This window comes from Anser brachyrhynchus (genome assembly GCF_964034855.1).
Source record: "Anser brachyrhynchus genome assembly, chromosome: 3".
Taxonomy (NCBI): domain Eukaryota; kingdom Metazoa; phylum Chordata; class Aves; order Anseriformes; family Anatidae; genus Anser; species Anser brachyrhynchus.
The window spans coordinates 57,209,091-57,236,776 of record NC_137696.1 but is presented as its reverse complement, the minus strand read 5'-3'; the positions used below and the strand labels follow the sequence as shown (position 1 = coordinate 57,236,776).

Here is a 27,686-nt window from a genome sequence, read left to right as displayed (position 1 = left end):
TTAGGGCCCCTTGAGAACTACAGCCTTCTGTGGAATAGAATGAAACCAGGATAATACCAATATAAACAAGTGTCCTGCTACAGTTAAGACACTTCCCATAGTAGAGGCAAAGAGGAAATTAAAAAAAAAAAAAAAAGTATGTTCTATAGCAGAGTCTGAACTACAAATCCCTGGTCTGTAGACATCCTTATATCTGTTCTCATTTAGCTCAGACAGCCCAGTCTTCGTCCTTTCTCTTCTGACGACTGCAGCCTATCACATTGTACCTTCTTCCACTCTCACTTTGTTCACATAATCTCCCAAAGACATGTTGTAAAGCAATCTATTCCCTACCTTATTTGAGTCTGAATGAGGAAGTCTCTCCCCAGTTGTTTCTGTTGTGGTTTATAATTAATCAATCTAACAGCCCTTTGATTTTGCTTCCACACCTGCCTGATCATGTAGTGGCTTGTCCTCCTGTCTTAAAGCCCCAGCCTTGTTCTTAAAGCCCCAACCTGCAATCCTGTTTTAATTTATATGCTGTTAGCATGTTCTTAAAACACCTCTAATCAAGGAGACTTGATTTCTCTAAATCACCTAGGCTTACGTTCAGGACATTTTCTTAAGGTCTAGCATGAATCTCTATGTCTACAGCTGAGCCCCATTTTGTTATTATCTTCTTTCTAATTGGGAAGCTGGAGAAGAAAAGCAGGATGAGTGCAGAGAGGTAGCAAGATGGGCTATTACTCACTTGTTCCATTGGCAATGCCCTGACAGATTTGCATGAAATCTGCTGTGTTACAGGAGCAGCCTATGGCTGTAAAAATGTTTGCCTGTCTCTGAGCAAATTAACTGCATCTCAGCTGAGGTGTGGACACAGGGCCGGTGGCTGATGAACTTTGAGCCTTCTCTCTGACAAGGGCTGGCGCTGTCGCTGCATTCAGGTGCAGCTTTCCCCTTGCATTCCACAAAGGGCAGGTGGACAGCTCTGCCACGGCAGGAAAACATTGTTGCAGCAAAGCTAAAAAGGAGGAAAACGCATTGTGTCTTACAATTTATTCTTCATTTTTAAGTTGTCTACATGTTGCCCATAGGCTAATATTTTAGCGATAGCCATTGCCTAGAGTCGATGGTCCTTTTGCTGATACGATACAGTAACACATTTGCAGTAACTTACATGAACAAACTCTAACCTACTCAGGGCTCAAAATCCACCCTTATAAGGTCAATCACCATTCAGTCATGCCTTCACTTCATGTTTCCCACTTTGCTTTACACTGTTCTGCAGACATAGCTTTTCTGCTTTTTCTCCTCTTCCAGCACATTTACCATAACCATAGCAGCCACTACTTCTCCTCCCACCCCTGCTTCTCTTTTCTTTTCCCATTGCTTTTTCGCCATTCATACTCCCCAAAACTTTTATGAACTCTGTTCCCTGATCCGGCACAATTTCCTCTTCTTCAAATAGTCACCTTTTTTTTACTTGATTTTCCCTTTGCCTTCTCCTTCCTTCTCCTTGTAGTCTAACACTGCCTGAGGTCTTTTTACCCTCTAACCTCACTTTCTATCCATCATCGACCCCTTCTGTTTGTGTACTACCCTCCCTCATTCATCTCTAACTTCTTTTTCTCAAGCAGATGTCACTCACCCATGAGTTTCTTTATACTTTGCATACTTCCCTTTTCTCCTCATCCATCTCTGCCATTATCTCCTTTGTTTGTTTCACCCACTTGCTGACATGACTTCCATTTTCTCTTCAATACATCAGTGCATTCTTTCCTTTGCTAATATCTAATTTCTTTGCAATTCTTGACTCAGGATTTGCAGTGTTTCAGAAACAACATGGGGTTCCATACAGGTATCTGTAAATAGGAAGCTTTTGAGAAAACTTTTCTTGAAAAGAAAAAAATCCTATGGATAAAATTCAGTGGAAATCACTGAGAGTATATAATAATGATAATAATAATAATAACTGTAGCCACTGTAGTGGCTCCTCCAAAGGGGGCGGATGCACTGAAATTGTTGGATTACACTGAGTACTTGTCCCTTGCTAGGAAGACAGGCGACCTAAGTGTTTCAAAGCAGCAGTGTGCCAATGCCCCAAAGGGAAGGAACTTAGTCATTTCTCTTTTCTCAGCTAACTCACGACTGCCTTGGGAGTGACGTCAGCAGGGAAGCTTATCAACGGGGGGGGGGGGGGGGGGGGGGGGGGGGGGGTGGAGAGAAAAGAAAAGGGAGTGCGGTGGCTAGGAGGGGGAAATGTGCAAAAAATTAAATTCTATTTCAGGTCCAAGCTGTTATCCAGACAGCGCTGCTGAAAAGGAACTCTTTATCCATGAACCCTGCTACCACAATGCTCACACATCTTCCACACATCCTCATATCCGCTAAAAGACTTTTGCCTCCCCATCACAGTAACTACAGCTCCCACTGCAAAATCAAGCTCCTCTTACGTCCCTCAAATCCCTTCCACTGCAATATCGCTAATTTCTCAGTATCCCATATTCCATCCCCATCCTCTGACTTTTGCAATACTTCCATTTCCCTCCTATATACTTCACCTGTTTTTCTGGACAAGAGGCAGCACAGATCATGGACAGTTCAGAATATGAGTGCTAACAGCAAAGCTTGTAGATCACACAGGCAAGATAAGCACTGAACTCAAACTTTCTTTCTTCCCAATGAATATTCGTGAATGTTTTAGGAATTTACCATCTAAACTTCTGCTTCTAATTAACTTCATTAAAATTTAGAATTTATTGGTGCAGTTGTACACATCGGTAGATAACACATAAGCTTTGTATTCAGAGGATCTTGTCTCTTTCCATTGCTCTTCTGGATCTTACAACAATCCTAGATAAGTGATTCTTTACCTGATTCTTTCTACAACATAACTAAAACAGCCAAACAGCAGACAGGAGAGAGGCTATAAAAAAGTGAGGTAAGGGAAAAGAAGCTAGCTCCCATATCAGTCTTTTATAATTTTAGCAAACCATTCATTTTAGTTTAATCTCCTTTATTGATGCTTAGGAATGCCGCTGATGTCAACATACAGCCCACGGTTACAATAGGTCAGATGTAGACACCTTCCAGGCAACAAAACCAAAGACAATCCTGTAATGAGCCATAGGACTCTGAAGAGCTGTTAAATCAGCAGTGTTTGTTTCCCACCCCCCCGAGATCTGGAAGATTGTTCAGCCTGGTAGCTAATAGCGTTTTGTATTGTAAAGTGAAAATCTGTAGTCTCATTAGTTTTAAACACAGAAAATAAAACTACTTATGTCCTTTCCTTCCTGCCACCTTGTCTCAGGTTTTAAGTCAATAGCTGTATAGTAACACATAAAGGTTACCACTGGAAGCTGTAATTTGCAGCTGTCTTGTAACTAATTAAGATACAGGATCTTCAGCAGATCTTTCCACAATTTTTATTAAAAAAATAAAATAAAAAAATAAAAATTTTAATCCTTTGTCTTAACTCAGACTTCAGTCTTGAAATATGCACACAAGGACACAGAAAGAGAACATTTCTTTAAATTTAGTTTGCAAAAAAAGTGCATCATATTGCCATTCTATCCAGAAAACTTCACATTCTTCTTCTTGTCCTATTTTCACTGTTTCTAAGTAAAAGCTGACATAAGGAATATAACTTGATGACTGCCATTTCACTGTATCCTTGTGGGGACAAAGAATGTGAGACTGCTGGTAGAGGAGTCACTAGGAGTTTTTTATGCCCTCTTGATTTTTATGAGAACAATAAAAATTGTTCACAAACAATATCACCCAACGAACTTGCTTTCTCATTGTCTGTCATAAACCCAGAGCTATACCTGCCATCAGGGAGGTAATGAGCTAGAGCAGTAGATTTTCTAGACTGTTGCTTCAATAAAACCAAGGTCTGTTCCAGTGCAACACAATTTTTCTTTCTCATTGAGAAGTCTGAATTACTAACCCCCAGAACAGTCTTTTCAATTAATGACCAGTGCTCTGAAAGTTGAGTTTTTACCTGGAAACTGTAAAGAAACTCTGTGATTTCTCTTGTTGTTTCTTTTTAAACTATTCTGTTGTCTCCCTCATTCACACCATGAAATGTGCTGTAGTGCAAGTAGCTGTCATGCCAAGAACCTGAGGTTTAATACCCACAGAGAGCTTTATCTCCAAGTGATAGCTGTTCGTCTCGGCACTCCCCAGAACCCGTCCTATAGCCACTTCTTACTGGTAATTTGATGGTGCATTTGGTGTATGCGACATTCAGATGTTTCTCCCCATCAGTGGAACTGTTGCTGCTGAAACACTGCAATATACTTACTGGCTCCTCTCTGCCAGGCTAATCAGGTATCAGAACTGTTTACAGTTCACCATCTGCATATTCACCTCTGAACAGGATTAAATACAAGTTAAATCTCTTCAGCCTGGTTTCAGCCCAGAGCTGAAGAACTTCATTTGCTGCTTGATTATGAATAGATCATGAATTTATAAGCATTTACTATTCAAATATACATTTATATATATATATATATATTCTATGAAGTCAGAACAGATGCTTGAAATTCAAACTGTATTATTTCAGTGTCATCAAACAGGTAAGTTTTACTTTCTGCTCTTCATTTTCACCCCTGATCTGATGAATATGTAAGCACTTCCAAAGCAAATGTTTGCATCCATATGTAACTGGTATTTTTTTTGCCTGAAATACTCAAATGGGAATGTGTAAAAGGCATTTTGGTAAGCAGGTGTATCAGTAAATATTGGCTGACGTTCCTGATGAGTGGACACAAAATAGGCACATCTTCAGAACCAGCGATGTAGTTAAAAAAAAAAAAAAAACAATTAATATTACGATGTGCATTTTTTGCATTAGTCAACCTTACATTACTAATATGTCTGGAAAGACAGATAAAACTGCGGAAGCTGAGATGACTTGTCATATGGCTCTTGAGGTCTATGACAGGCTACTTAAGGAAGGTTATTATATGTCATTGAAAAGGAATTTATTTTTAAAGAGCTATTTTTATGTTCCATTCTGTCCATGTATAGCCGGTAATTTGTGATCAGCTTGCTTTGTTCACTCAGTGCTGCCAAAGAACATCCCATGTTATAATCCTCAATTAAGTCAAAGAAGGTCAGGTGGGGCCGAGCAACCTTTCCAGGAAGGCATGCCAGATTTTTTTTCCTACCAACTAGATATAAACCACATACTGCTTCTCAAAGAGGCAAAATGCTCACGACTCTCAAATACACAAATCTGTGTCTTTGTGCACAACAGACACTTCCACTGAATTTGGAAGAAGGAGTGGAGAATCCCTGAGAGTCACATCTCTCTGACGATACCACAGCTCCCATCTTTTGGTTCTGCACAAACCCTCCTGAGTGCCAGCCAGAAGGCACCTGAGGCTTCCCATTTCTCAAAAGACAGAATTACTTAGAGGGACAGCCCCTCTTACACAAATTAAACAGCTTACACATCCAGCCTATATTGGCTGCTTCCACCAGAGCGGCCCCTAGTCTGGATTTCATGACTTTGACTGCAACACAGTGAAACTCCACTCAGCCTATGTGCTTGGGTTTCTTATTTCCAGAAGCTCACGAGCATGGGGTGAGGAAGAAAAAGTGGAAGTTGGTTCATGAAGGGAGACAGGATACTGCTTGAGCACAGTTCCTTACACAAGACCTGGGGATCACTACTGAGTCCTCCAGTTTTGATTTATCCTTAGCCTATACTGTCATGAAGTTGTTAAATGGAAAATTCATTATACGTTGCACTGAGCAGAACAGCAATTTGTGGGATGATCCACATTAAATACACACCTGTGGACTTTTAGTCCTTTTCAGCCTCAGCATTTTGAGAAGGACCTGGGGATACAGGTCAATAGCCAGCTGAATGTGAGCCAGCAGTATGCTCAGGTGGCCAAGAAGGCCAACGGCATCCTGGCTCGTATCAGAAGCAGTATGGCCAGCAGGACCAGGGAGGTGATCGTCCCCCTGTACTCTGCTCTGGTGAGGCTGCACCTTGAGTGCTGTGTTCAGCTTTGGGCCCCTCAGTACAAGAAGGACATCGAGGTGCTCAAGTGAGTCCAGAGAAGGGCTACAACGCTGGTGAAGGGTCTGGAGAACAAGACTTATGAGGAGTGGCTGAGGGAACTGGGGTTGTTTAGTCTGGAGAAGAGGAGGTCCAGGGGAGACTTCACCACTCTCTACAACTACCTGAAAGGAGGTTGTAGCGAGGTGGGGATCAGGCTCTTCTCCCAAGCAACAAGTGATAGCAGCAAGTGATAACAAGATGCAATGGCCTCAAGTTGCACCAGGGAAGGCTTAGTTTGGATATTAGGAAAAAATTCTTCACTGAAAGCATTGTGAGGCACTGGGACAGGCTGCCCAGGGAAGTGGTTGAGCCAGCATCCCTGGAGGTATTTAAAAGACGTGTAGATGTGGTGCTTAGGGACATGGTTTAGTGGTAGATTTGGCAGTGCTAGGTTAATTGTTAGACTTGATGATCGTAGAGGTCTTTGCCAACCTAAATGAGTCTATGATCTTTTTCATATGCTGCAGCCATGCATAATAAATCCCTCAAATGTCACCACAGAAAACAAGATGCCATGAAAATTGAACACATTCAATATTTGTTTCATTGTGCTGATGCAGTAACAACTTTACTTAGCTGGCAACTACACGAATAAATTTTTTTAACTGCCAACATTGCAGAGTTATGGGGACATGAAACCAATCAAGCTCCTTATGGCTGTTAACTTTATTAATAATCACCATTACAAGTAATTATGCAGTCAGAAACCAATAGACAAGATCTTAATAATATGTGGAAGCCAGTGTGATCCACACACAAGGGGTTATGTGGCTGAAGTGCAAAGGCTGAGCCTTGCCCGGCTTTGTATAGAGGGAAAACTATTTGAGAAAAGAAGTCTCCCAGCTTCTTCATTCTGAGAACTCATGTACCTAGTGGAAAGCCATCCTGACACCATTCTGCTGCTTACACTAGGCAATCATGCCAAACTTAACAATTATTTTAAGCAGCTTCACAAAGTGCTTTTTCCTGGTGATGTATTTGAGCAACTAATATTAAATGAACTCACACAAAAGCTAGTTGTTTTCAGAAATAATTCACTGGGAACTAATCAATACTGTATCCCTGGAGTTACTGTTTTGATGGAATTAGAAACTAAATAGGCTTTGCTTACGCTTTCTGTTTGCTTACATATGCCTTTCTTACAGTCAACATCAACACTGTTTAAAATGTTGCAGATGTGTCTGCCCACAGATTCGTGGTCTCTTTTTTTTCCTTAGCCTTCACTTAATAGAAAACTCAAATTGGTAGTGTGAGCTCTTAAATTATAGCCATTTGTACCGAACGGTAATCCCTACAAAAAGGAAATGAAATCAGACAGAAAAGATATTCTAGAACACACAGAAAGCATTGCTGGTGTTATGCAGGAAACATTGAAAGAAAACAAACTTAAGTATGTCCCTGCAGCTGGTGAGTTTAAAGTAACATCACAGTTGATAGAAAAGAGTAAAATGGAAATGAGAGGTTTACCTCTCACAGCCACATCAACACAAAGGTTTGTAAGGTCCAGTACTACACATCAAGCACATACATTGAGCTTGTCCTCTGGATATTGTTCGAAGTTACAAGGCATCATGCTCCAGAGCCTGGTCTTGCTTTATATCCTGTCAGAATCCCAAGCATTAGTAGGTAGACCTTCATTGCCTAATCCTGAGTAGCAGCAGCTGGAGAAAAAGCTGGTACACTAACTCCACTAGCCCTGTAATCTCAGATGTCATAGTGATGAAACGCCAGAAGTCCTCTTTGTGTACAAACTTGTTCATGAGTGCTCTCTGTGAGAGCACAAGTGAGTGCTTTTATACATCCGTGAAACATCTCTGAGCAGTTAATGTAAAGAAAGTGAAAGTAAAACATGGCTGCAAATGCTAAGTCTTGGTTAAAAAAAAAAAAAAAAAGAACTGCAGTCCATTAATGTGTACTATAATAATGACATACGGATCTAAAAGAAAACTTCTAAATATGACTAAATATGCTAGGTTTCTGTCTTCTCAGTGTGTATTCTAACATTCGTAGAAGTCAGCAGACAAAAACTGAGTAAAAATTTACCTTGGTGGAACTGCATAATTCCTCCCCTTTCTCTCCATTAATAACTGGATTTAAACCCACTCCAGCCAAAACGTCTGAAAAAGGCAAAGTAGGAAATAAGCCGTCACTAGTCAGAAGGTAGACTTTCCTGTCTCATGATGGTTATTCAACCGGGGAAGTACATATTTGAATCACCTGATCCAAATGGTGTCGCATTAAGTAAAAATGACACATTAGGAAAGATAGTGGAAAAGGTAAATGGGCAACAGATGGGAGATTAAAAACAAAATTACACTTGAAAAACATGGAGGAAAGGGGGACAAAAACATAGAAGGTTTCTTTTGCTAATAGGGCTATTCGTTATAGGAACCTACATTCATACACTGCTTTCCTCAAAGGAGGTATTTTCAGATGAGAAGTACATAAAAGAGACACAGCAGCCATGCAGGCTGCAAACCAATTATGAAAAATATAAAATATTGGCAAACGCTGCTCTTAAGTGCTAGGAAAGCCACTAAGCTTTATTAAAATTCACCTTAAAACTGAGCACTCAGTTGTCGTCACTTTCCACTACTTTCTCTAGCCTATTTTGCTCCCTTTCTGCTTCCCTTCTGCCAGGATAGGTTGGCAAAGCAAACGAGCAGAATTATTACTTGCACAGGCTGAAAGAGAAGCTGGCTTCCATGGACTCGTGCCAGGAAGGCAGGATTGAGTGGCAATCATCTTACCTGCGTGGAGACAGACAGTCCTTTTCTCTGCAGTGAGATCAGCCGGGAGTGAAAGCAGGGACTCCAGCCAGCCTCTCGGTGCCCTGCACGGCGCCTGTTCTGCTGCCTCCCGACCTCCAGGAGCGCACCTCGGGCACATGGGGAGCCCGCCAGCGGCCCGATTCCCAGGACAGAGCACTAATGGGCATGTTTTCAGGAAGCGGCCACATTCAGGTGCCAACTTCTGCACATCACAGATGTATTTCAGATTCAGAGTACTCTACGATATCAGGCACCCACGTCCAAGGCAAGTTTAAATCTACAGTGAGGAAGGCCATAACCCCTTACGGCAGGACTGACATTGATTAATCCAGTACGTATAAATAGGATATGTGCAAGGAAGAAAACTGCCTTTCAGAGAACATCTAGATAAAGAAGCAAAGGCCTTTTATCACCTCTCTATCATGTGCCTTTATCAGTGTGAGGCACTCTGAAGAAACATGTAAGATACAGAGGAAGGAGGTCTCAACATCACTGAGCCTCTAGCAAACTCCACCTCATTCAGTTTTCTTCTGAACCCATTTCTTTATTCCTTATGCTGTCACATCCTTTGATCCTTACTGCAGGAAGATGATGTTCAATGGAGGCTGCTAGCACAGTCCTCAGAAGAAGCTAATTTTCCTTTCTTTCAGCTCAGTCTGCAACAATGAGCTTCAAGTACCCTCACACAGATTCTAAGAATACATAATTTTTAAACTAGAAATAGGTGGTGAATAGCATAGCGAAACCAAGTAAGCTGAGACGAGTATATTGAACATTGGTATTAAGAGCATATTACAGTAAGTCTCCAGAGTGAGAAAGAAAACAAAAAAGCCACAGACGTTATTCAAAATTCAGAAATATGCCACACAATATGAAATGTGAATTCTTGCTGATATGTGTAGTATTCATCACCTTGAAACTGAATACACAAATCTGAAACACCAGTTTCTGGTTTCCCTTTACAGCCTGGACCCAAAGAAGAAACTGCATGGGAATGATTTCAGTTATAGTACATTGTGTTAGAACAATCCACCTTCATTCTCAAGCAAATGTTATCTCCTGCCAATATTAATCTTGACCAATATATACTTCCTTCCACTACACTGGAAAATAATATTATATCTCTAGCATCCTATGCCAGAAAAGATAGAGCTCAGACAGGAAAGGAACTGTCTGCTACCCCCAAATTCTCTGATGTTTGCTGAAATCTGAAGGCTGTTTAAAACAAAGAACCACTTGAACCCCATCCTTGGAACACTTCAGTCCACCCACTTTAGAAGTGGAATAACTTCATGCAATCAAAACTGACTGCCTCGCCTAGTCCTGGACAGTGTATATGCTAATGATGATAGATTCCTAATGATATTACAGGAATGCTACACATACTGACTGGCTCCTAGGTCCCAATCCCTACTAACACAGACTTCAGAGTAGTACCAGCAGCTATGCTGCAATGCATGAAACCACAATCACTACTGCAAGTGAGATTTATTCTTTAAAACATTTTTCCTAAAACCCCTTCTCAGAGTTACAGAAATAATATGCATTGGCCCCAATTATTGAAAATGTTAGTGAGTTGCTTCAGTGATTGGATCAGTAGCACAACTGTGGATAAATACCACAAGTACTATTTCTACTATAGCAGGCAAATTCAAAAACAGCATGTCCTTTCCTGCTTGCACCTCACTAACAGTCCGGGTAAATGCTGCCTTGTTGACTGTTTAGCAAAGTTTATTTTAAAGCTACACACATAATCTGCAGCTATTCCACTTTAATTGTATGTAAAAGAGCTTATGCACACCACCAAATAGGGTTAGCACAACACATTGCATAGTTTACCTGATCCACTGCCACTTAGCAAAAGCTAAGCATCATGCTTACAAAATATGGCTTTAATTTTGAAACAAGCATTTCCCTTCAAAGGAGACGTGTACTAATTGTTGAATATATTCCAATAACAATGAGATTCATGAAAATGAATTGGTTTGCCCAAGCCAAAGTAGCTTCATGTTCATTACACTGTTCGTTAGGATGTATTTCTTCTGCCCTGTTCAGAGTCAGAACAAATTTTAAACACAAAAAAGGGAAGAAAGCTTTATGGAGAATATACCAGAAAGCTGAGTCACTGAAAAATCGCTTATATTGGTCACAAAGTAATCCTATGGCACATTCCGAGACGTAACACGCAGAGAACTGTTTTGTACTACTTTAACGCCTACAGAAAAGAATGACAGAAATATTTTAGACTGTGGCTAGGATTTTAATGTACTTGTATCCCATGCCATTTGGGTTTATTCAGCAGAACTACATGGACGCTCTGAAGTCATTCACTTTGAAGCAGGTTGCTGGCTGGACTATTGCCAGTGGCCTTATAAATTACATAATGCAGAAAACCTTCTCATGGCTTTGTCAGAGACCAAATACATTTTTCCCCCTCCTCAAGAGGTCCAGGCATTCAAACATAATCCCAGGAAATCCTTTTGTATTTACAAAAGATGCTGTCATCCCAACTTGCACTTTACAGCTCCCTCCAGGTGTGGTTGGATACTTCCAAATGAAGTCACAGGAAGCACAGGCGTGTCCGTGGACTTGCAAAGCGCCCTTCTGGTATCCAATACCAAAAGGTAGAAACAATACGTGGCCTTTATGCTCACCACTTCACATTAAGCAGCCAGCTGAGGAAAAATTCTGGCAATATTACTAAACCCTATATTTATCTTCTCCATTGGAACACCCTCAGGCTCGTACCCCATGAGCAGCAAGCACTGCAAGGCCAAGAACTGGACGCTGTGTTACACAGGCTAGCCAAGTTCTCCGCCCTGAGCATGAATTTCCCATACCATGCTTCCTCACGCTGCCAAGGAGGCAGTCGGACAGCCCCCCGCTGGTTTCAGCTCTGAGGCCCTCTGTGCCGAGAGCAGGGCACCTTTGAGTCCGGTGGCTACAGGTATCCAGTGCCAAGGAGGCTGCAAAGGGCTGGAGGCTGCAGCTCTGCAGCCCATCCCACGCACTGGCCTAGATCGGCGATAAGGCCTGGCATGCGGTTTGCATGAAGCAAACTGGCAAGCAGCTTGCGTGAAGATCCAGGAGGGAACTCCCTTCCTACTGAAACTGCAGATATTTCCCACACAGCGTCCTGACTCCTGCCCACACACGGCGCTGGTCTCTCGAAGCCCCAGACCTGGAGGGATCCGCCTTGATCTCTTCGGGCCTGCCGAAGATCTCCTCCCCCACTTCTGGCACCGATCCCAACCTGCAGCTGTTCCAGAGAAATGCAACAGCTCCTCTGCCCCTGCTCCTCCTTTGAGCCGGGCTGATAGCAGACGTCAATGTGTGGACTCCTTCCCAGGAGGAACACGCGTGCAGCCAGAGTAATTAGGCTGCAGTGCTGCTTATAGGGCGCCCAGCTCCGCAAGGAGACAGCTCAGCTTTTCAGACATGAGCCGTCTACATGACTGAAAGCATGCGCTGTGCCAGTGGGTGCAAACTGTGGTAATTAGAGCCCCCGGTCTACACAGTCTAAATCTGACTCAGTCTGATAATTCCCATATTTCTGTGAAAGCAACTAGTCTTTTTCCTTTAATCTCTCCTGCTTTTTCCGTCTTTAAAAACCAAGTCTTTCCCTTAGGCATATGAAACCCCAAGGACATCTGTGATGGATTTGGAGATGCCTGTAATTTTATGTATAATCTTTTAAAGGGTTGTTTGATTACTGAAAGGCAATTTACTCTATAAAAACAGAGTTAAACTGAAAAGCAGCCTGCCTGCACCAGGCAGGAAAGAGCACAGTTAATTTTCATACAGCTCAGGCATTTGGCTACCACTTCAGGAGGACGTTTTCACACTTAGGAACTTTGGGAACCTTCAGAGGGGCCTGAGCTCTGCTCTGTGATGACAAACCAGGTCGGGGAACACTCTAGGACAAGGCAAGTAACATTTTCATGCAATTGTAGAAGAGGCTTGTACAAGTCAGGCTAATCTACTAAGTAAAAAGCAGAATAAACTTATGGAGGACAGACCATTTGATTAGCTTTAAAGGAACAGTTCCTAAAGGAATCAGACTGCTAAGGGAGACAGACTTCAGTCCCACCTTCCCTCCGCTCACAGTTCAGAGTCCCAATGGCCTCCATTTTTTAGCAGGTAGGGTTATAAAGAAGACAGGTCTCTACATGGTTTATTTGTTTTCATCTTTCTTCAGTCCTCCTCTCCAAAGTTTAGTTCTTAGCAAATATATAGTGCTGTTTTATGTACAAGCCTCAGCTTCTAGACTGAAATGTCCTATGCTAGTGCACCTACAAGGTCAAAAAACAGGGCATGGCCCAAGGACTAATGCATCACCAGAGTCTGCTGTGAGGGGCTGTGACCTGAACGATTGAACAGAAGAGCTGAAGAGAGACTCAGACAGGGTCAGACCATAATTCCCAGTCTCTGAGGATCTTTTCTGTCTGTGCAGGCCCTTCTCATTCCCACTCTTGCTCCAGTTAAAAAGAGCCAGCTTCTGTTACCACAACACCTGCAAGTTGCCAGGCCTGGCCAGCTTAAGCTCCAGCTGCCCTCCCAAATACCTCCTCTCTGGGGCAAACATGCTCTCTCAGCCTCTTCCTTCTTTCCGTCTGGGAGATAAGCCATGCAGCACAGCCAGGAAATTAGTAACAACTAGCTGGCAAAGGGCAGCCTTGAATATCCTATCCTGCCCAACCCACCCATACCATCCCACAGTGACCAGACTGCTTTGAACAATGTTTAAACATGTGCTCCAAAAGGTAAGGTTAGACAGCACCTGGCCCAGAAGAGTTGAATCCCCAACAGCTGTGCAGCATCTTATTTGCTGCAGCATGACAGCACTGCTTTCCAGAGCCTGGAAGCCTGGCAGAAAATAAGGGTAAATAAAACAGTTCTCCCCAGACTAAGCAAGAGAAATAGAGAAATGGGCATAGAGAGCAGAGGCAGAGAGAGGGAGAGAGAAAGAGAGAAAACATCCTCCCACTCTGTCCTCAGGCTCTTCTGGACACTTAGACATATCAACACCACTGAGTGCAGGAAGCAAGGGTGGCGAGAGGAGGCTGAAATGTTTTGCCTCAGGATGATAAACAGCTCTCAGAGACTACCCTGGGGATTAACAGAAAGAAGTCGGCCTAAGAAAAGCTAATAGGAGAAGCAACGACAGGAAAGAGCAACTGCATCGCTGGCTGCTAGTACTTCAGCTCTCCAAGTTCAGCTTTCCCCTCCTCCACATTCCTCCCCACATCCCCCCCTCCCTCCTTCCCCCCCCAACATCTTATTTCACATCAGGATGCAGGTGTGATGGAAAGGAAAGTGCTGCAGGAGAATTCTGGTCTGCTTCTAACAATGGTTTAATCTACTTGACAAGCCCTTCCCCTAGGCTCTCCCCTGCTAAAAATACTCAACTCTTCAGCCTTTCATGGGAGTTTTGCCTTAAGACTGTGGGATCGGTGCTTTATTTCCTCCTTCAGCCAAACTTTTCTTTCTTCAGGTGGCAGAACTAGTTCTTTCTGCCTTGCATCACCACCAGCTTTGATAGGCTGCCTGATACCGAACATAAGAAAGCTCACTAAGAGCCACGTGCTAGTCTGGGTGAGGCAGTGGTCAGCCCTGCATTCCTCAGCATTGCTATGATTCCTCCTCCTTTGTTTTAACCACTTCAGGCACAGCCATGCTAGCCAAGGCAGGCTTGTCCCAAGCTCCAGGTGCAGTCAGGGACGTGGAGAGCGCAGGGGAAGCTTTGCCAGGAGCACTGCAGATGCTGCCTCTGGGATCCTGCCCTGCAAGGGCACTCTCCTCACTGACCAAACGGCCCTGGGAGCCTCACTGCACAGCTGCTAACTTCTGCTAACAAATCTGAGCCCCTCTGATCCCAATGTGTTCAAGGATTTCTGGAAACTGACAAATTCCAGACAAAGATATTCAAGGGGAGCTTCTGTCATGGGGCCATAGAGCTGGTAATTTTGTAATGAGTGTGATTTACAAAAATGCAAAGGAATACCTGGTAAGATTGCTGTAAACTGTTTCGCTTCAGTAATACAGAGCTGCAAAACAGTAACTGCTTATTCCCATATGTGCCATGGGTTCATAAAACCTTTTCCTCACCTATTTCTCAGTGCTCTCTCTGCTTCTGCTTTCCCTTTAGTGAATCTTTCAAGATAAAAATGAAAGATGTTTTACATTTCATGTAAGTCTACAACTTTTCCATCAACTGCTCTGTACTGCCTCCAGTGACATGTGTGCAATGCAGTGTAGACAGTTACACAGTAAGGAAGTACGAATTAACCACATTAATGGGGAAAAAAAAAAATCAGTCATTTTTCTAAGCATCATGCAAACACTGTGGTAAGCAACCTTTCATTAAGTGAATCCCACTTAAAAAAAAATGTCTTTCACCCAGTGCCTGGCCTTTGTAAGAAGTTGTTTTCTTCCTCGTGAGAACAGGAACACAGAATACAGAGAGAAAACCCTGCCTCAGAAGGCTTTCTATTTTTAAGTAGATATCTGACATAGTCCTCAGGAGACAATGAAAGGCTGAAAGCAGCAGCCAAGAGGAGTTGAAGTTTGAACCTTCATTCTTTCCTTCCCCAAGTGCACAGAGTTCACTGCTGTCAGTCTGCCCAGGGTTAAAACATTTCTGCGTTGTTTATCTATTCTTTCTCAGTCTCCTGTTTTCCCAGTATTCTTTCAGCATCCATGACTATTATGGGAAGAATACTTTCATGATTAATGATCAAATACAGATAAGGTTCAATCACTGATAATATGAATATGAAGACTGGAAAACTGATGGAGGCAGCAAATTTGATATTATCTGATCAAGATTACCTCAGGCTGCTCTAGTAGTTTTTCCCCTTCAGAGAAAAAGATACTGAGTGATTTGTCTGATTTATAAGGCCAGGAGTTCCAGTATCCCCTGCCTTAGCTACCTGGCTGAATCTTCACTAAGGGTAATGCACCAGATGTGTCTTCATTTTATGTTGGCATCTGACTTGCTACTTGGGCAACCAAGTAACTCCTCTGCACCTGAAGGCAAACCCAAGCCTACCTCCCCCAGTAAAGCAATTCCTTTGTTGTAACACAGCAGTAGAGCTAGCCTGAACACAGCGTTACAGACATGCCTTGCCTTCAAATCTGTACTTCCACCCCAGGCTTTTTTGCCCTTCTGTGCTCCCATTAGGCTTCTAATGCCACCACAGCCTACGTTATAAGGTGACTTATACTTACTTCCCTATTTGTTTAAAGCTCCAAGCTTAATTCTTACACTGCTTATGGAAATGGAGTTTAGTTTTCAACCACGGCTCATTCCAAAAGCCCTTCACTTGAGTAGAGAGTAGGTGAAGATTTGCAGGATACAAGTTGGGGGAAGCTGGGGGAAAGTTGGGGAAAGCTTTTTCTCCACAACTCCTCTCAGTCCAATGTTACATAATTCACTCATATCAATGTCTGAAGAGAAAGAAACTCCTTTGTGGTTACCTTCTTTCAAGCAAACTGCAGAAATTAAACACAGGGCACCTGTGTGTTTTACCCAGAGGACAAGCCATGCCTTGTGGTTCACATTAGCAAGTAAGAGCCTTTGAGTCAACTGGAGCTGGATCTGCTTCTTGGGAGAAAAGTGACAGCATGCCATGACTTAGCTGCTTGCTGGCTCGGCTTGCAGTGCTCTGAACCTGAGCATGAAGACACATGGGAGAGGAAGGGAAATAAATGGTGAATGAACTCAATGAAAGGAAATGGCTGGAAAATAGGGACTGTTTTATTTTTTAAAGACACCTGCTGAACATGACAGTCTGGTGGATGACTAACATGAAATTTTCTGTACCTATATCACTATATAGGCATATGGTAATATACGACTGTGACTAGATAAAGCTGGGTCCCATATATAAGGAGGCAAAACCCCACCTACAAGGGCCTGAATGAGGCAAGTCTCACCCTTTGCATTTACAGTGCAGTTAAGTTTTTTGTGCACATACAGTATTCTGTGCTTTTAGTGCAATCCCTTTTGGATCACATACAAAACTCTAGGTTTTATCCTCAGATATTCTTAGATCTGTGACTTGGGTAACATTATGGTAAAAGGTAACAGCAGTAAGCAGACTTATTGACCAACTCACTCCCAAGAAAGCAAGTCTTCTGTTCGTACATAGTCTTCCTATGCCATCTAGCGGCCACCAGGAAATGGTAGTAAAGAACATGTATTTTATTGACAAGCAGAAGCAGATGGAGATAAAAAAGATTACTGTATCTACATAAAAACAAAGTAAATCTTATTCCAAAGGACTAGACTTTCTCTGAGAAGCTAAATAATACATTTAAAAACTTTTTTCCTCCCTTTCCTATGTAAAAGAGACAGAAGGAAACATGTGTCCCTCTAGTCAGACAAATCTGCACAACTATGCAAGTGAACATACATGGGCTCTGATCCAGAAGGACTTTCATGCTCTGCAAGGACATATCACAGGTATTAGTCATTCAAAGAGTCTTCCACCCCTCATGGCTGCTCTCCATGCTCTTTTTCACACAACGACCAATCACTCTGCCCTGAATCTCCAGTGAGATGTGAAACTGTGAAGTGGGAACCCACAGACATGTAACGTTAGCGCAGTCACAATTCATACGAAGTGAATTCAATTTTTGATACAAGCATGTTTGAGAGTTTTCCATGTTTGATTCCTGCAGGTGATCGTGTAGTCTCCTGTCTCAAGAATGCTCAGTGAAAGAGTGCCTCGAGTTACATGTTCGGTTATAAAGTCTGTCTTATGTTCAGCATAAGTTGGTTGGAAGTCAAGCTGCATTGACTCTGTATTCTGGATGAGTAATTGGTTCTACCAAACAGCACAAATTTATAACACTGCAGTCATTTGGAGTGAGCACTGCACTAGCTAATTACAGCATCAACTACAAACTGTTTTCAGCTGCTAATCAAATGATCCACAGAATATCAATTATGTGCTAAAGAAATTCACTCCTAATTCCAAATAATTACATTCTTGAACTTTGCAATTTGTTCATCAACAACTTACTAAATGAAACTGGAGAGTAATACCATAGAGAGATGCACTCTATTCTATTTGCAGGAAAGGAGGTATTTAGAATCTCCCAAATATCCTGCTGGCGGTTAAAATAGACAACAGTTAACAGCAGCTTGCTGTAACCTTTGTTTATTACTTCATTCATACTTCTACTCTGTGTTTCATTGTCTAATTATAAGCAAATGATATAGCAAATTCAGTAGAGAGGAAGACAAACTTTGAAATAAAAATTGCTTTTTGTTATGTACGTGAATGGAGTCCAGGTGCTGTACTGACATAGAGAAAAGGAAAGGAACAAAATGCACAAAGCTCAGAAAGTACCTACATCAAAAATATAGTATAAAATGGATGTGAAATGAAGGGCAGAGAAGAGGTTGAGGTAGATCACACCAGAAAATGGATAAACAAGAAGCAGCCGTTACTTTGCCGCTGTTCATTCAACATGAAGGCACTCAAGGTGTACCAGGTGGAAGGGAAAAGAAATTGTAGCTATTGTAGCAAAACAAGATGTTCAAGACACAGCTTGTTTGAGGTTTGTGCATCAGGTTTGTCTCTCGGATCACAATGAGCTACAGAAATGAGCTACCAAGCCCCATTCAACTCATAGCGTACCCATAAGCTGAAATGCAGTCTAGAATCCTACATACAGATGATCAGCTGTAGGCCTGACTTCCTAACATAGCAGACAGCTTGGAAATATAATTTCTCATTTCAAGGGTAGGCTGAAATACAGTTCAGCATGAAACAGATCCTAAATCTCTTTCAAGTTATTACACTTGCATATGTAGCTTTGGTCTCCAAAGCAGTAAAAGGAAATAATCACAATTCTTTTCATGCTTTCTCAAAAAACGCAGTTAATGAAAATGAGTCAGTATCTCCAGTGGCTTTTGATTTCTGAAGAGATAGTGCATTTATAAATATTTCAATGCTTCCTTTTGAAGTTTGCTTTTCTTTCCTTTTGCAGAATCAGTTACTACCAAAGTTAATTGACAATACACTCTAAAAAGCTGAGAATCTTCTACCTTATTATATTTTAGAGAACTATGCAAAATACTTGATTACTTAGTACTTAAATTTATAAAGCCACATATAACTGTTCAATACTCTGCTTATAGACTATACCACCTTTTTGTTTTGACCAGTACTTATACTTCACTGGATTTAAAATGATTCTTCTCCCAATACATGCCTTGTCTCCATTTTCCATCCAAAAGAAATTACAACCAAGATTAGAGAATAAGGCACAGTACCATACTAAGCCTATAAAGCACTCTGAGAAATAAAAGGCACTGTACCAAACAGGTGTGGTGCCATAACTGTCCTACTTGACAGCAGCTAAGTCTTCACTCAATAGTACCCTTTCACACTATCTCAGGAGTCACACAGATTTTTCAGTAGCCCCATAATCTCCATAAATTATGTCTGCTCTAAATTTAACACATCCCAACTCTTCAACAGGAGCAAACAGAATGGCCAGAACCCTCACCACTATGACAGTGTGGGAAAGCTCTTTTTCTGCTCAGCTCTTTCACCCCTTTATGTGGATATTTCTGCATTGCCTACTAGTTTCCACTTGTCTCCCTGTGTTTCTTTTTTCTTCAGGTGTAAAACCTGAAGAACAAGTATACTGGGGCACAGAGGTTAAACTATTATGGAAAGTGGCCTAAGACCTTCAGATTGAAAAAGGGCTGACCACACCAGTACAGAATATTACTAATTAACACTACGATGCTGAAAATACCCGTGCTAAAACTTTTTGCACCCCTTACCCCAAATTCCTCTCCCCCACATAAAGCCTTGTGCCTTTAGGCCAGTTGGCCCTCATTAACTTCATGTGAGCAGGTACTGTGCACGGTCAACTTTTGCTAGACCTTGAGATTCCAGCAAGACCTCTCAGTCCACTGCAGAGGAAGCATTCTCACAGGTTCTTGCAAGTTTAACAAAATGGATTTTTTTCCCTTTTTTCTCTGGCTACTGATTTATAGTTATGTCTATCCAAAGCTATTCTTTTAGGTCACCATGTGAGGGAAGTGGCTCAGATGAACATTGAGCATGCTGCTTAAACAAAAACAGAAGTCAGAACAACTGACTGTGATTACCTCACATCACCAAGAATAGTTGCTGCAAGAGACTTACATCACATCTCGTACCTATTTGTCCCTGGAAGGCAATGCCAATAGTTTTTATTACCCCTTCCACCTTACAATACTACTTTTGTGTACATGTGGTTTACAGTAAGCTCGTGGGAAACATATTTCTCTTTACCAAAGACTGGTACCTTTGCCTTGGTCCCACAGAGAATTGGTTGTGACAGCCTTCTGCAAGGTGCATGAATCATTGCTATCGCATGATCAAATTAAATGAATTGTATGAAAACACTAAAAGCCTTGTGATGTTTGGACCATTTGCACAATAAAACAATGATAAAAAAGTTTCATTAAAACGCAGCAAGTAATTTACAGAACACTGTCCCCACTGCATATCCAACAGAAAAGAAGTCAGTCTGTTAAAGTAGATCCTGAGATCTGCTCCAGATTTAAATCCCACCTGTATTATGACTTTTGCGGTTCTCCATAGCTGTGTTTTTGTCTACCCTACTCTCAATACACATACTTTGAACCTGATATTTGCAAGAGCTGTTCCTCTGGACAACTTCACCAATATAGTAATGTTCCAGGAAAAACTGTGTGACTCCAGTCTCTCCCTTTCAAGCCAAGTCACTAGTGATCTTTGTGACAAGATCTTACCACCAGGTAGGAGAGGGCTCAGGGCAGCCTCTCATAAATAACTCCAAGTAACTCATAGCTCTCTTCTGATAAATGCCTCAAACACTTCCTCATCGACTGCTATGTGTCAAAGGACTGGGTAACTGATGCTTAAGATTATGGTCATCACATATCTTGCTGATCAGTATTGTTTTCCCATGTCTTAGACTGTGCTACCTGGGTCTTGGACTACTTTTGTTGTCTGCATTTCTACCAGAATTTCAATGCAGCTCCAGTTTTGTAGCCAAGGTTAACAGTGATTTCACCCACACCATCACAGGATACAATTTTTAGCTGGTAACTTGTTCCATTGCTGATTTGAGCTCCAATGACTCTCTTCAGTATTAAATTTGAAATAACATGTTGGCCAGCTCCAGCTTTCATACCATTAAGTGTTCTCCTTATCACTTACACTCCACAGACATAGGGGAGATCCATCCATATGAGGCAAACACTCAACAGGTTACAGCTCTCTTGGATGTCTTATATAGGTCATATTAACCAAAGAAATAATGAAATGCCTTGAGAGTTATGAGTCATGATTGCAATGCCTCTTCTGCAAAAGCCGAGTGGATGAGTAAGCTCAGGTGGGTGGAAATCTCCAAAAGTAATACAGCAGCCAATCTCTTCCTAATGATGTCTATGGAGGTCTGTCTGATCAGCAACAGCTGCATGAAACCAAGGCTGAGCCCTTCTGGAAAAAAACATTCCCAGCATTTGTATGTGCTGTCAGAATTAGCTTTTATGCTTTATTTCTTCCAAGTGCTTTGCTCAGAGCAATGGATTAGTGCTGTGGATGCATGTTCTATCAGTACCTAGCATTCAGGAACTAAGGATCTTGCCTTGGAGTGGGAGCTGAACACTCTCCTCAAGACTCATTTTTCAAGAGTCCACGAGATCTATGTAGCAACTAGAGAAATAAATCAATTAGATGCTGACTGCACATCTACTTGTTTAAAGGTCTCTGCAGTGCTGTGGCTACGAGCAAAACCACAGTCTGAGGCTACAGCTTGCATGCCTCTGTTCATCTGGGATACACAGCACCAAGTTAAGACTTCACTTTCTGGGCGACTTACACCCAGAACTTGCTTTGCTTTTATTGTATTAGCATAAATTCACATAGTAAGAAGTGCTCAGATACACAGCTGATTATCTCCAGCTTAATACAACCCCATGCAGCCGCTGAAACCCAGCAGATGTTCTTGGGCACAGTCATCTCCATCAGGTGCAAGATAACACCACTTAGCCTTAAAAGCTAAGAGCAGTGCACTTAGATGGTTACTACAGCTCAGCTAGCTTGTTAAAATCTTGATCACATAGGTGAGTTCTAAGCTACAGAAGAAATGGGCATATACCAGCATAGCAGAGTCCTCAGAGCTCGCACTCTGAATCAGTGAGATTAATTTAAACAAAACATTTTTTTTCTAGCAGGATCAGCTATCTGTTGGATTCTAGCTCACCTGGCACAAAAGGAAGACAACGGAGTAGGCAGGGATGCTGCTGCTCCTGTGACAGGCAATAGCTTATAGCTCAGTATCCAAGGGCAAACTGAAACCAATGGCACTATAGCCATCCATGCTGCAAGAGGAAACAGGCAGTTCTCTGTGATTCCAAGCTCCAGCAACAGGTGACACCCATTCCTTTAATCATGTGGGTTGTGATACAATCCACCACCTACCGCAAACACCTGATTTCAAGCCCACTTGTTCAGCAAACTTCAGACAACCAGGGTCCTTGAATGCATACAGATTTGTCCACACAGTTTAAGGAAGAAAGATCTGCTCTCACAAGAGTACAAGCTGAGCCATATATTCCCCCCAGCAGGGTGGGGAGGTCACTTAGCTCAAAAAGGCTGCCAACACTGCCCTCTCACCAAAGGGAGGCTCAGGCACAGCCTGGTTTTGGACAACTCTTCTTCCTGTCTCACCCTGGAGTTTCCTTCTTGTGAAACAATTGTGATGCCTTTCTGAGCATCCCTCAGGCACTCAGAATCTGTGAACACTATCACTGCTACCAGCAGTCCTCTCACAGATATAGAAAGCCATGCACAGGCACCTGGTTCTCCATGGTGATGTCTCTCCCACCCTCCTTGGTTCTTCCCTCCTCAAGCCAACTAGAAGGAACCCCAATGACCTGCACTTGAGCTTGTGAATGCTGTAACTTCACCCTCACTGCCTTCAAGGCAAAGGGCTGCTGAGCACAGCTGTCCTCCCTCCCTGGCCATGCTTTGCTCCATCCTCCCCCTTTCCCAGAGAGGAACACCCCCTGCCCCAACAAAATGCTGCTTACTCAGCTTGTAAGCTCTTTTTTGGGTAGGGTTACCATAACCTGAAGAAAAGCAAGGGCAAAAGATGACAGGGCAGAGCGCACCCTTCGCAGGTTTGGGAGAGCAGGGATGCTATTCAGAAGGAGCTGAACACTCTGCAAAAACAGGCTGATAGGATCCCCATGGATTTCATCAATAGTAAATACACATCCTGCATCTGGGATAGAAGAGCCCGGTGTCACAGTACAGGCTGGGCCAGCTGTCTGTGGAGCAGCTCTTCAGAAAAGAACCCCAGGGTACATGGTGGACAACGAGCTGAGTGTGTCAGCAGTGTGCCCTTGCAGCAAAGGTCAACCACATCCTGGGCCGCATTAGTAAAAGCAGAGCATGCAGATCCAGGGAAATGATCCTTCTTCTCTACTTGACACTTTTGACACCAAATCTGGCGTACTGTGTCCAATTTTAGCCTGTTCAGAACAAGAAAGATAGTGACGTGCTAGAGCAAGCCCACCAAGCTGGCCAGGGCTGTGTTTGTTGTCTAGAGAAGACAAGGCTCAGAGGAGACCTGATTGCTGTCTGATTGCTGCCTTACTGGAAGACGCAGAGAAGCCAAAGCCAGACTTCTCCTGCAAGTGCTCAGCAATAGACCAAGTGGCAATGGACACAAGCTGAAATATAGCAAATACCCATTAGATAGTAGGACTTCTTTATTATTATTAATTTATTTATTTTTAACCATGGAAGTAAACAAATACTTACAGGTTGCCCAAAGAGGCCGTGGACTCTCCATCCTTAGAGATGTTCAGGATTTGACTGAACAAGACCTTGAGCGTAGGCCTGCTTTGAGCAGAGGTTTGGATAGGATGAACTCCAGAAGTCCCTTCCAACTTCAGTTATTCTGTGATTCTATAAAACCAGTATTTTGAGCTAAGTTTTCTAAAGGGCTCTGTTCTCATCTGAGTTCTGTTCACATCATTTTCTAAAAGAGACACGTATACCAAGTCCAGAGAATATTGTGAGAATAGATGCTAAAATTCCATCCTGTTTTGCTAATCCTCTCGTATCTTTTAATCTGGGTTTAAAACTTAACAAGGGGAGGAATGTAAAAATTAAATCTCAACTGATTCCTCCCAGAATGTTCTCTTCCTGGAAAAAAAAAAATTGCTTTTTTTGCTCATCCAAACAAATGAAAAAATTCTTAGTTAAGTGTAAAACAATTTAAATGATAACCTTAATTTTATTTAATAACATTCTGCATGGAAAGGCAAAATTTCTTCTTATTTCATTTGTGTTTTAACTAAAGACAGCACACTTATTAGAGAATATTGGTAGTTCCAAGGAGGCTTGTCACAACAGCAGCACTAACATAATTTGGAAGAGACTTTGCAGTATCATCAGCAGTTGTAATGCTACTGGGATATTTGCATTTGAATAGGTATTATGAAAAAATGCATATTTTATACATGTATATTGTGATACCAGAAATGCTTTGCTGGCAAGAATCTTTCATATGCAATAGATGTGTGAGTTTGTTTTTTTCAGCTACTATGTGTATATTAGTTTCTAGAATCAACACATGGGGAAAAAGAAAAACACCATTAATAAATAGATATATTGGTATATATCAATATTTGTTATGGTGGCAATTTGGGGTGTATTTTAATATGGTTTGATTCTTCATTTCTTAATTAAAAAGCCATACTAAAATAGCATTATATATGTAAGAAATAGACTTAGATACACAAACTCATGCTGCTTTAAACTGAATTCATTTGATAAAGCATCTCTGAGTGCTGTTGTGGAATAAACGGTTTATTTTGCAGATTGAGGCCAGGCAGAAGCAGTCCACTACCAATAGGTGCACTGAAATATAAAAAAAAAAAAAAAAAAGAAGAAAAAAAAAAGCTGATATATACTTACGGCAGATGTAAACTGCTTTATGATGGGGCCTGAGCTTGGCAGAGCAATGTCTGTACAGAAGGAAACTTTTATACCAACTGCAAGTTGTGCTCCTGATACCTGGGGATCTGCAGTCAATCAGCCTTCACTTACAACTATCTGTTCAGGTCACTGCTCTCTCACTGGTGCTGCTGCTGTGTCCTTGACGAGCTTTTAAGCCCAGCGAGGCCTTCTTCTACAGGACTCATTTCAGATTCTAGTTTTGTTGAAATCAATTGAATTTAGGCTGAAGTGCAGCAAATCTGTAGATACACAACTTCTCTTTGATTTTACTGTAGTTATAAAAGCTCATTTCAGGCTAGGTCTGCATCAGAAAATGTTCCTGCCATTATTATGCTATCGAGAACATGGAAGAGAATGAGGAAATGGCACTGTTAAAATGGATGAACGCATATCAATGCTTGCCAGCAAAATGATCTGCCAAAGAGAATTTTTTTTTTTTTCTCATTGGGTGACAGAGACATTGACACCACACACACACACAAAAAAAAGGTACTTCTGCAAAATATCACCTCTACTTGCTTAGCTGACGACAGATCACGTTAAATGATTTCAGATAAAGTGAAGTGAGTTAACTGGAGCAATCCACAAGGAAGGCTGAAGCTAATCTAGCTGGATTTGCCTGAAGGTATGTGTAACAGGGAGTGAACGTGTGTAACAGCTTCAGGAAAGGACTACTCTCTTCCAGCGTTTTTATCCCACGCTGTTCACAAAAGAGGGTTGTAGGTACAGAACTGGCTACACAGACATAGCCAGCAGAAGCCTGGAGCCCACGAGAGGGCTCTGCCAACACAGGCATCAGCAACGCAAATTCCTCCAGTGCAGTAACTCTGAGCGGCGCCAGTTCAAACCTTGCCCACGGACAAGGCTTTTAGTAAGGAGCGTTGTTTTTGTGAGAAATTACCTTAAAATAGACAAAAATATGCCTGATATAATATGACATGGAGCACCCCTCATGCATTAGAGTCTGTAAAGCAGTTTAAATTTCAGAGTGTTACATGAGTATAGTTTCGGATACAAAAAGGATAATCAGAGGGTTCTCGGCCTCTCCCAGTGGAAGCAGCAAATACAGAGGGCATGGCTGAGAGCTGCCCTGGGATCTAACTGTGCCTGCCACAGGTATAAATAAATGGCAACAAGGAAATCATTTGGATGCCTTGTTCATGCTAGATCTCACACAGCTGAAGGCGCTTGTACTAGCAGTAGTTTAAGAAACTGCTGTCTGGTATAGACAAGGCTTTTAAACTCAATCAAGTAGGGAAAACACTACTGTATATGGGAAAAATATCTTCCTCCTACACAAAACCTAACACAGTAAAGTGGAAGTAACATTCAAATAGTACACACTGATCAATAGCAAGACAACCGAGTTGATTATACCTCTTTATACCTTTAAATACAACCTCCATTAAAATTCTGAAGTAAAAATAGCTGTATAATGGTAATGACAAAAACATAAGGAGAAGACACATTCCAGTTCAAGGAAAGATTTGTCCCTACGATCCATAAGAAAAATCAAGTGATGAAGGTCATTTAAATGCTACTGTATGTATCCACTGGAAGAACTGGCTAGGTTCACTGATAATATAGCACCTGTCAAGCACACGGTTCTTGACTGCTTGCTGCTATTAGTAGAAGCAGTCACCCTGATTATTAGCACTAAAAGACATGCAGGTCTAAACAGCCAGAGCAGCAGTGACATACGAGCATGAAAGCTGGGCATCGATACACAGGAAAAGCAGCAACCAGGTCAGCGGGCTGCTGCTTACTATCTGGCAATAGGGTGTGCTCGTTCTTCGTGGCACTGGGCTCACACGACCACCATGATGTCTTCCAGTGGCTTTCGGGTCAGCACAGGCACGGTGGCATCTCTCTTCAGATAGCCCACGGGGAGCAGCAAGAGCAGCTTCTCGTTCGCTGGGCGCCGGAGCAGCGCCCGGAGGTGGGGGCCGCAGTTGAGGGGAGTGGTGGTCACGGTGTAGAGGCCTGCGTTCTGCAGTGAGACCGACAGGAAGGGAATGAGGCTGTGAGGGAGGCTGTCTGCATCCATTACTCCTGTGAGGCCTCTGCACATTTCTCTTATCGCCTAGCCCAGAAATACTGGTTTCATTACGCTCTTCTGCAGGCTTTAGAACAACTGATTTACTAATTGCCTCAACAGTACCACGAAAGATGCCTGTTTTGCGTACAGCATTTCTCCACTGCAGCAATAGCATGGGCTAATGGAAATAGCCCTGTTCTGTCTGACATATCTGTGTGTTGTACAGCGGGAGCCTGCCTGGAGCGTGCAGCATGATGGTGGGCCCGTGGCTACAAGAAGCTGGGAAGCAGTTGTGGGGATATCACCAGAGTGTCATCCCATGGGGATCATCTGGCTCACACAGAGAGATGTTTTGGTTCTTGCCCTCATATAGTTGGCAGGAAGATCTCTTTGTGAACATTTGTTCCTGCTCAAGTGTAGTACCTCACAGGAACAGGGAGCACAGGCCGTGCCCCAGAATTCATCCAGGAGCCTGTTGATATCTCTCACCATGGCCAATGTCCTGGCTTATATCAGAACCCCAGAATAAGTCTATGCATCATTCCTTCCCTTCAGACAAAATCTCTCTCTCTCTCTCTCTCTCTCACACACACACACACACACACACACACACACAAAAACACACTAAATGCTCTTAGGTAAAAGCTAAAAGCTAAATGATCTGACAAAAAGGAAAGAGCTGACACTATCCAAAATACGACCGTGCAGCTGAGGTGCTTCCTGAGCGTTGTGCCTGTGGATTTCAGTCTCTTCCTGTATGTAATGAAAGCATCTGGGGAGTCTTCGAG

General features: G+C 42.3%; 2 protein-coding genes and 1 long non-coding RNA gene across 10 annotated transcripts in view; 2 read left to right on the top strand and 1 right to left on the bottom strand.

Annotated features, from left to right (window-relative positions):
- LOC308193377 (uncharacterized protein) overlaps positions 1 to 27,686 on the top strand; it is a 76,804-nt gene that overhangs the window by 15,665 nt on the left and 33,453 nt on the right. The gene's annotated exons all lie outside the window — the stretch shown is intronic.
- LOC308193384 lies at positions 14,076 to 24,764 on the top strand. Its single transcript, XR_013949590.1, has 2 exons — positions 14,076 to 21,952; positions 22,061 to 24,764. It is a non-coding gene; the product is annotated as an uncharacterized lncRNA (long non-coding RNA).
- IYD (iodotyrosine deiodinase) overlaps positions 24,119 to 27,686 on the bottom strand; it is a 64,462-nt gene continuing 60,894 nt past the window's right edge. For 6 of the 7 annotated variants that reach the window (XM_080588024.1, XM_080588023.1, XM_080588021.1 and 3 more), the window contains one exon: positions 26,228 to 26,850. In XM_080588024.1, coding sequence (XP_080444150.1) covers positions 26,668 to 26,850 — 183 coding nt within the window. In that variant the 3' untranslated portion in view covers positions 26,228 to 26,667. Of the gene's footprint in view, positions 26,851 to 27,686 lie in introns of all 7 variants that reach the window. The other variant, XM_080588025.1, reaches the window with a different exon arrangement.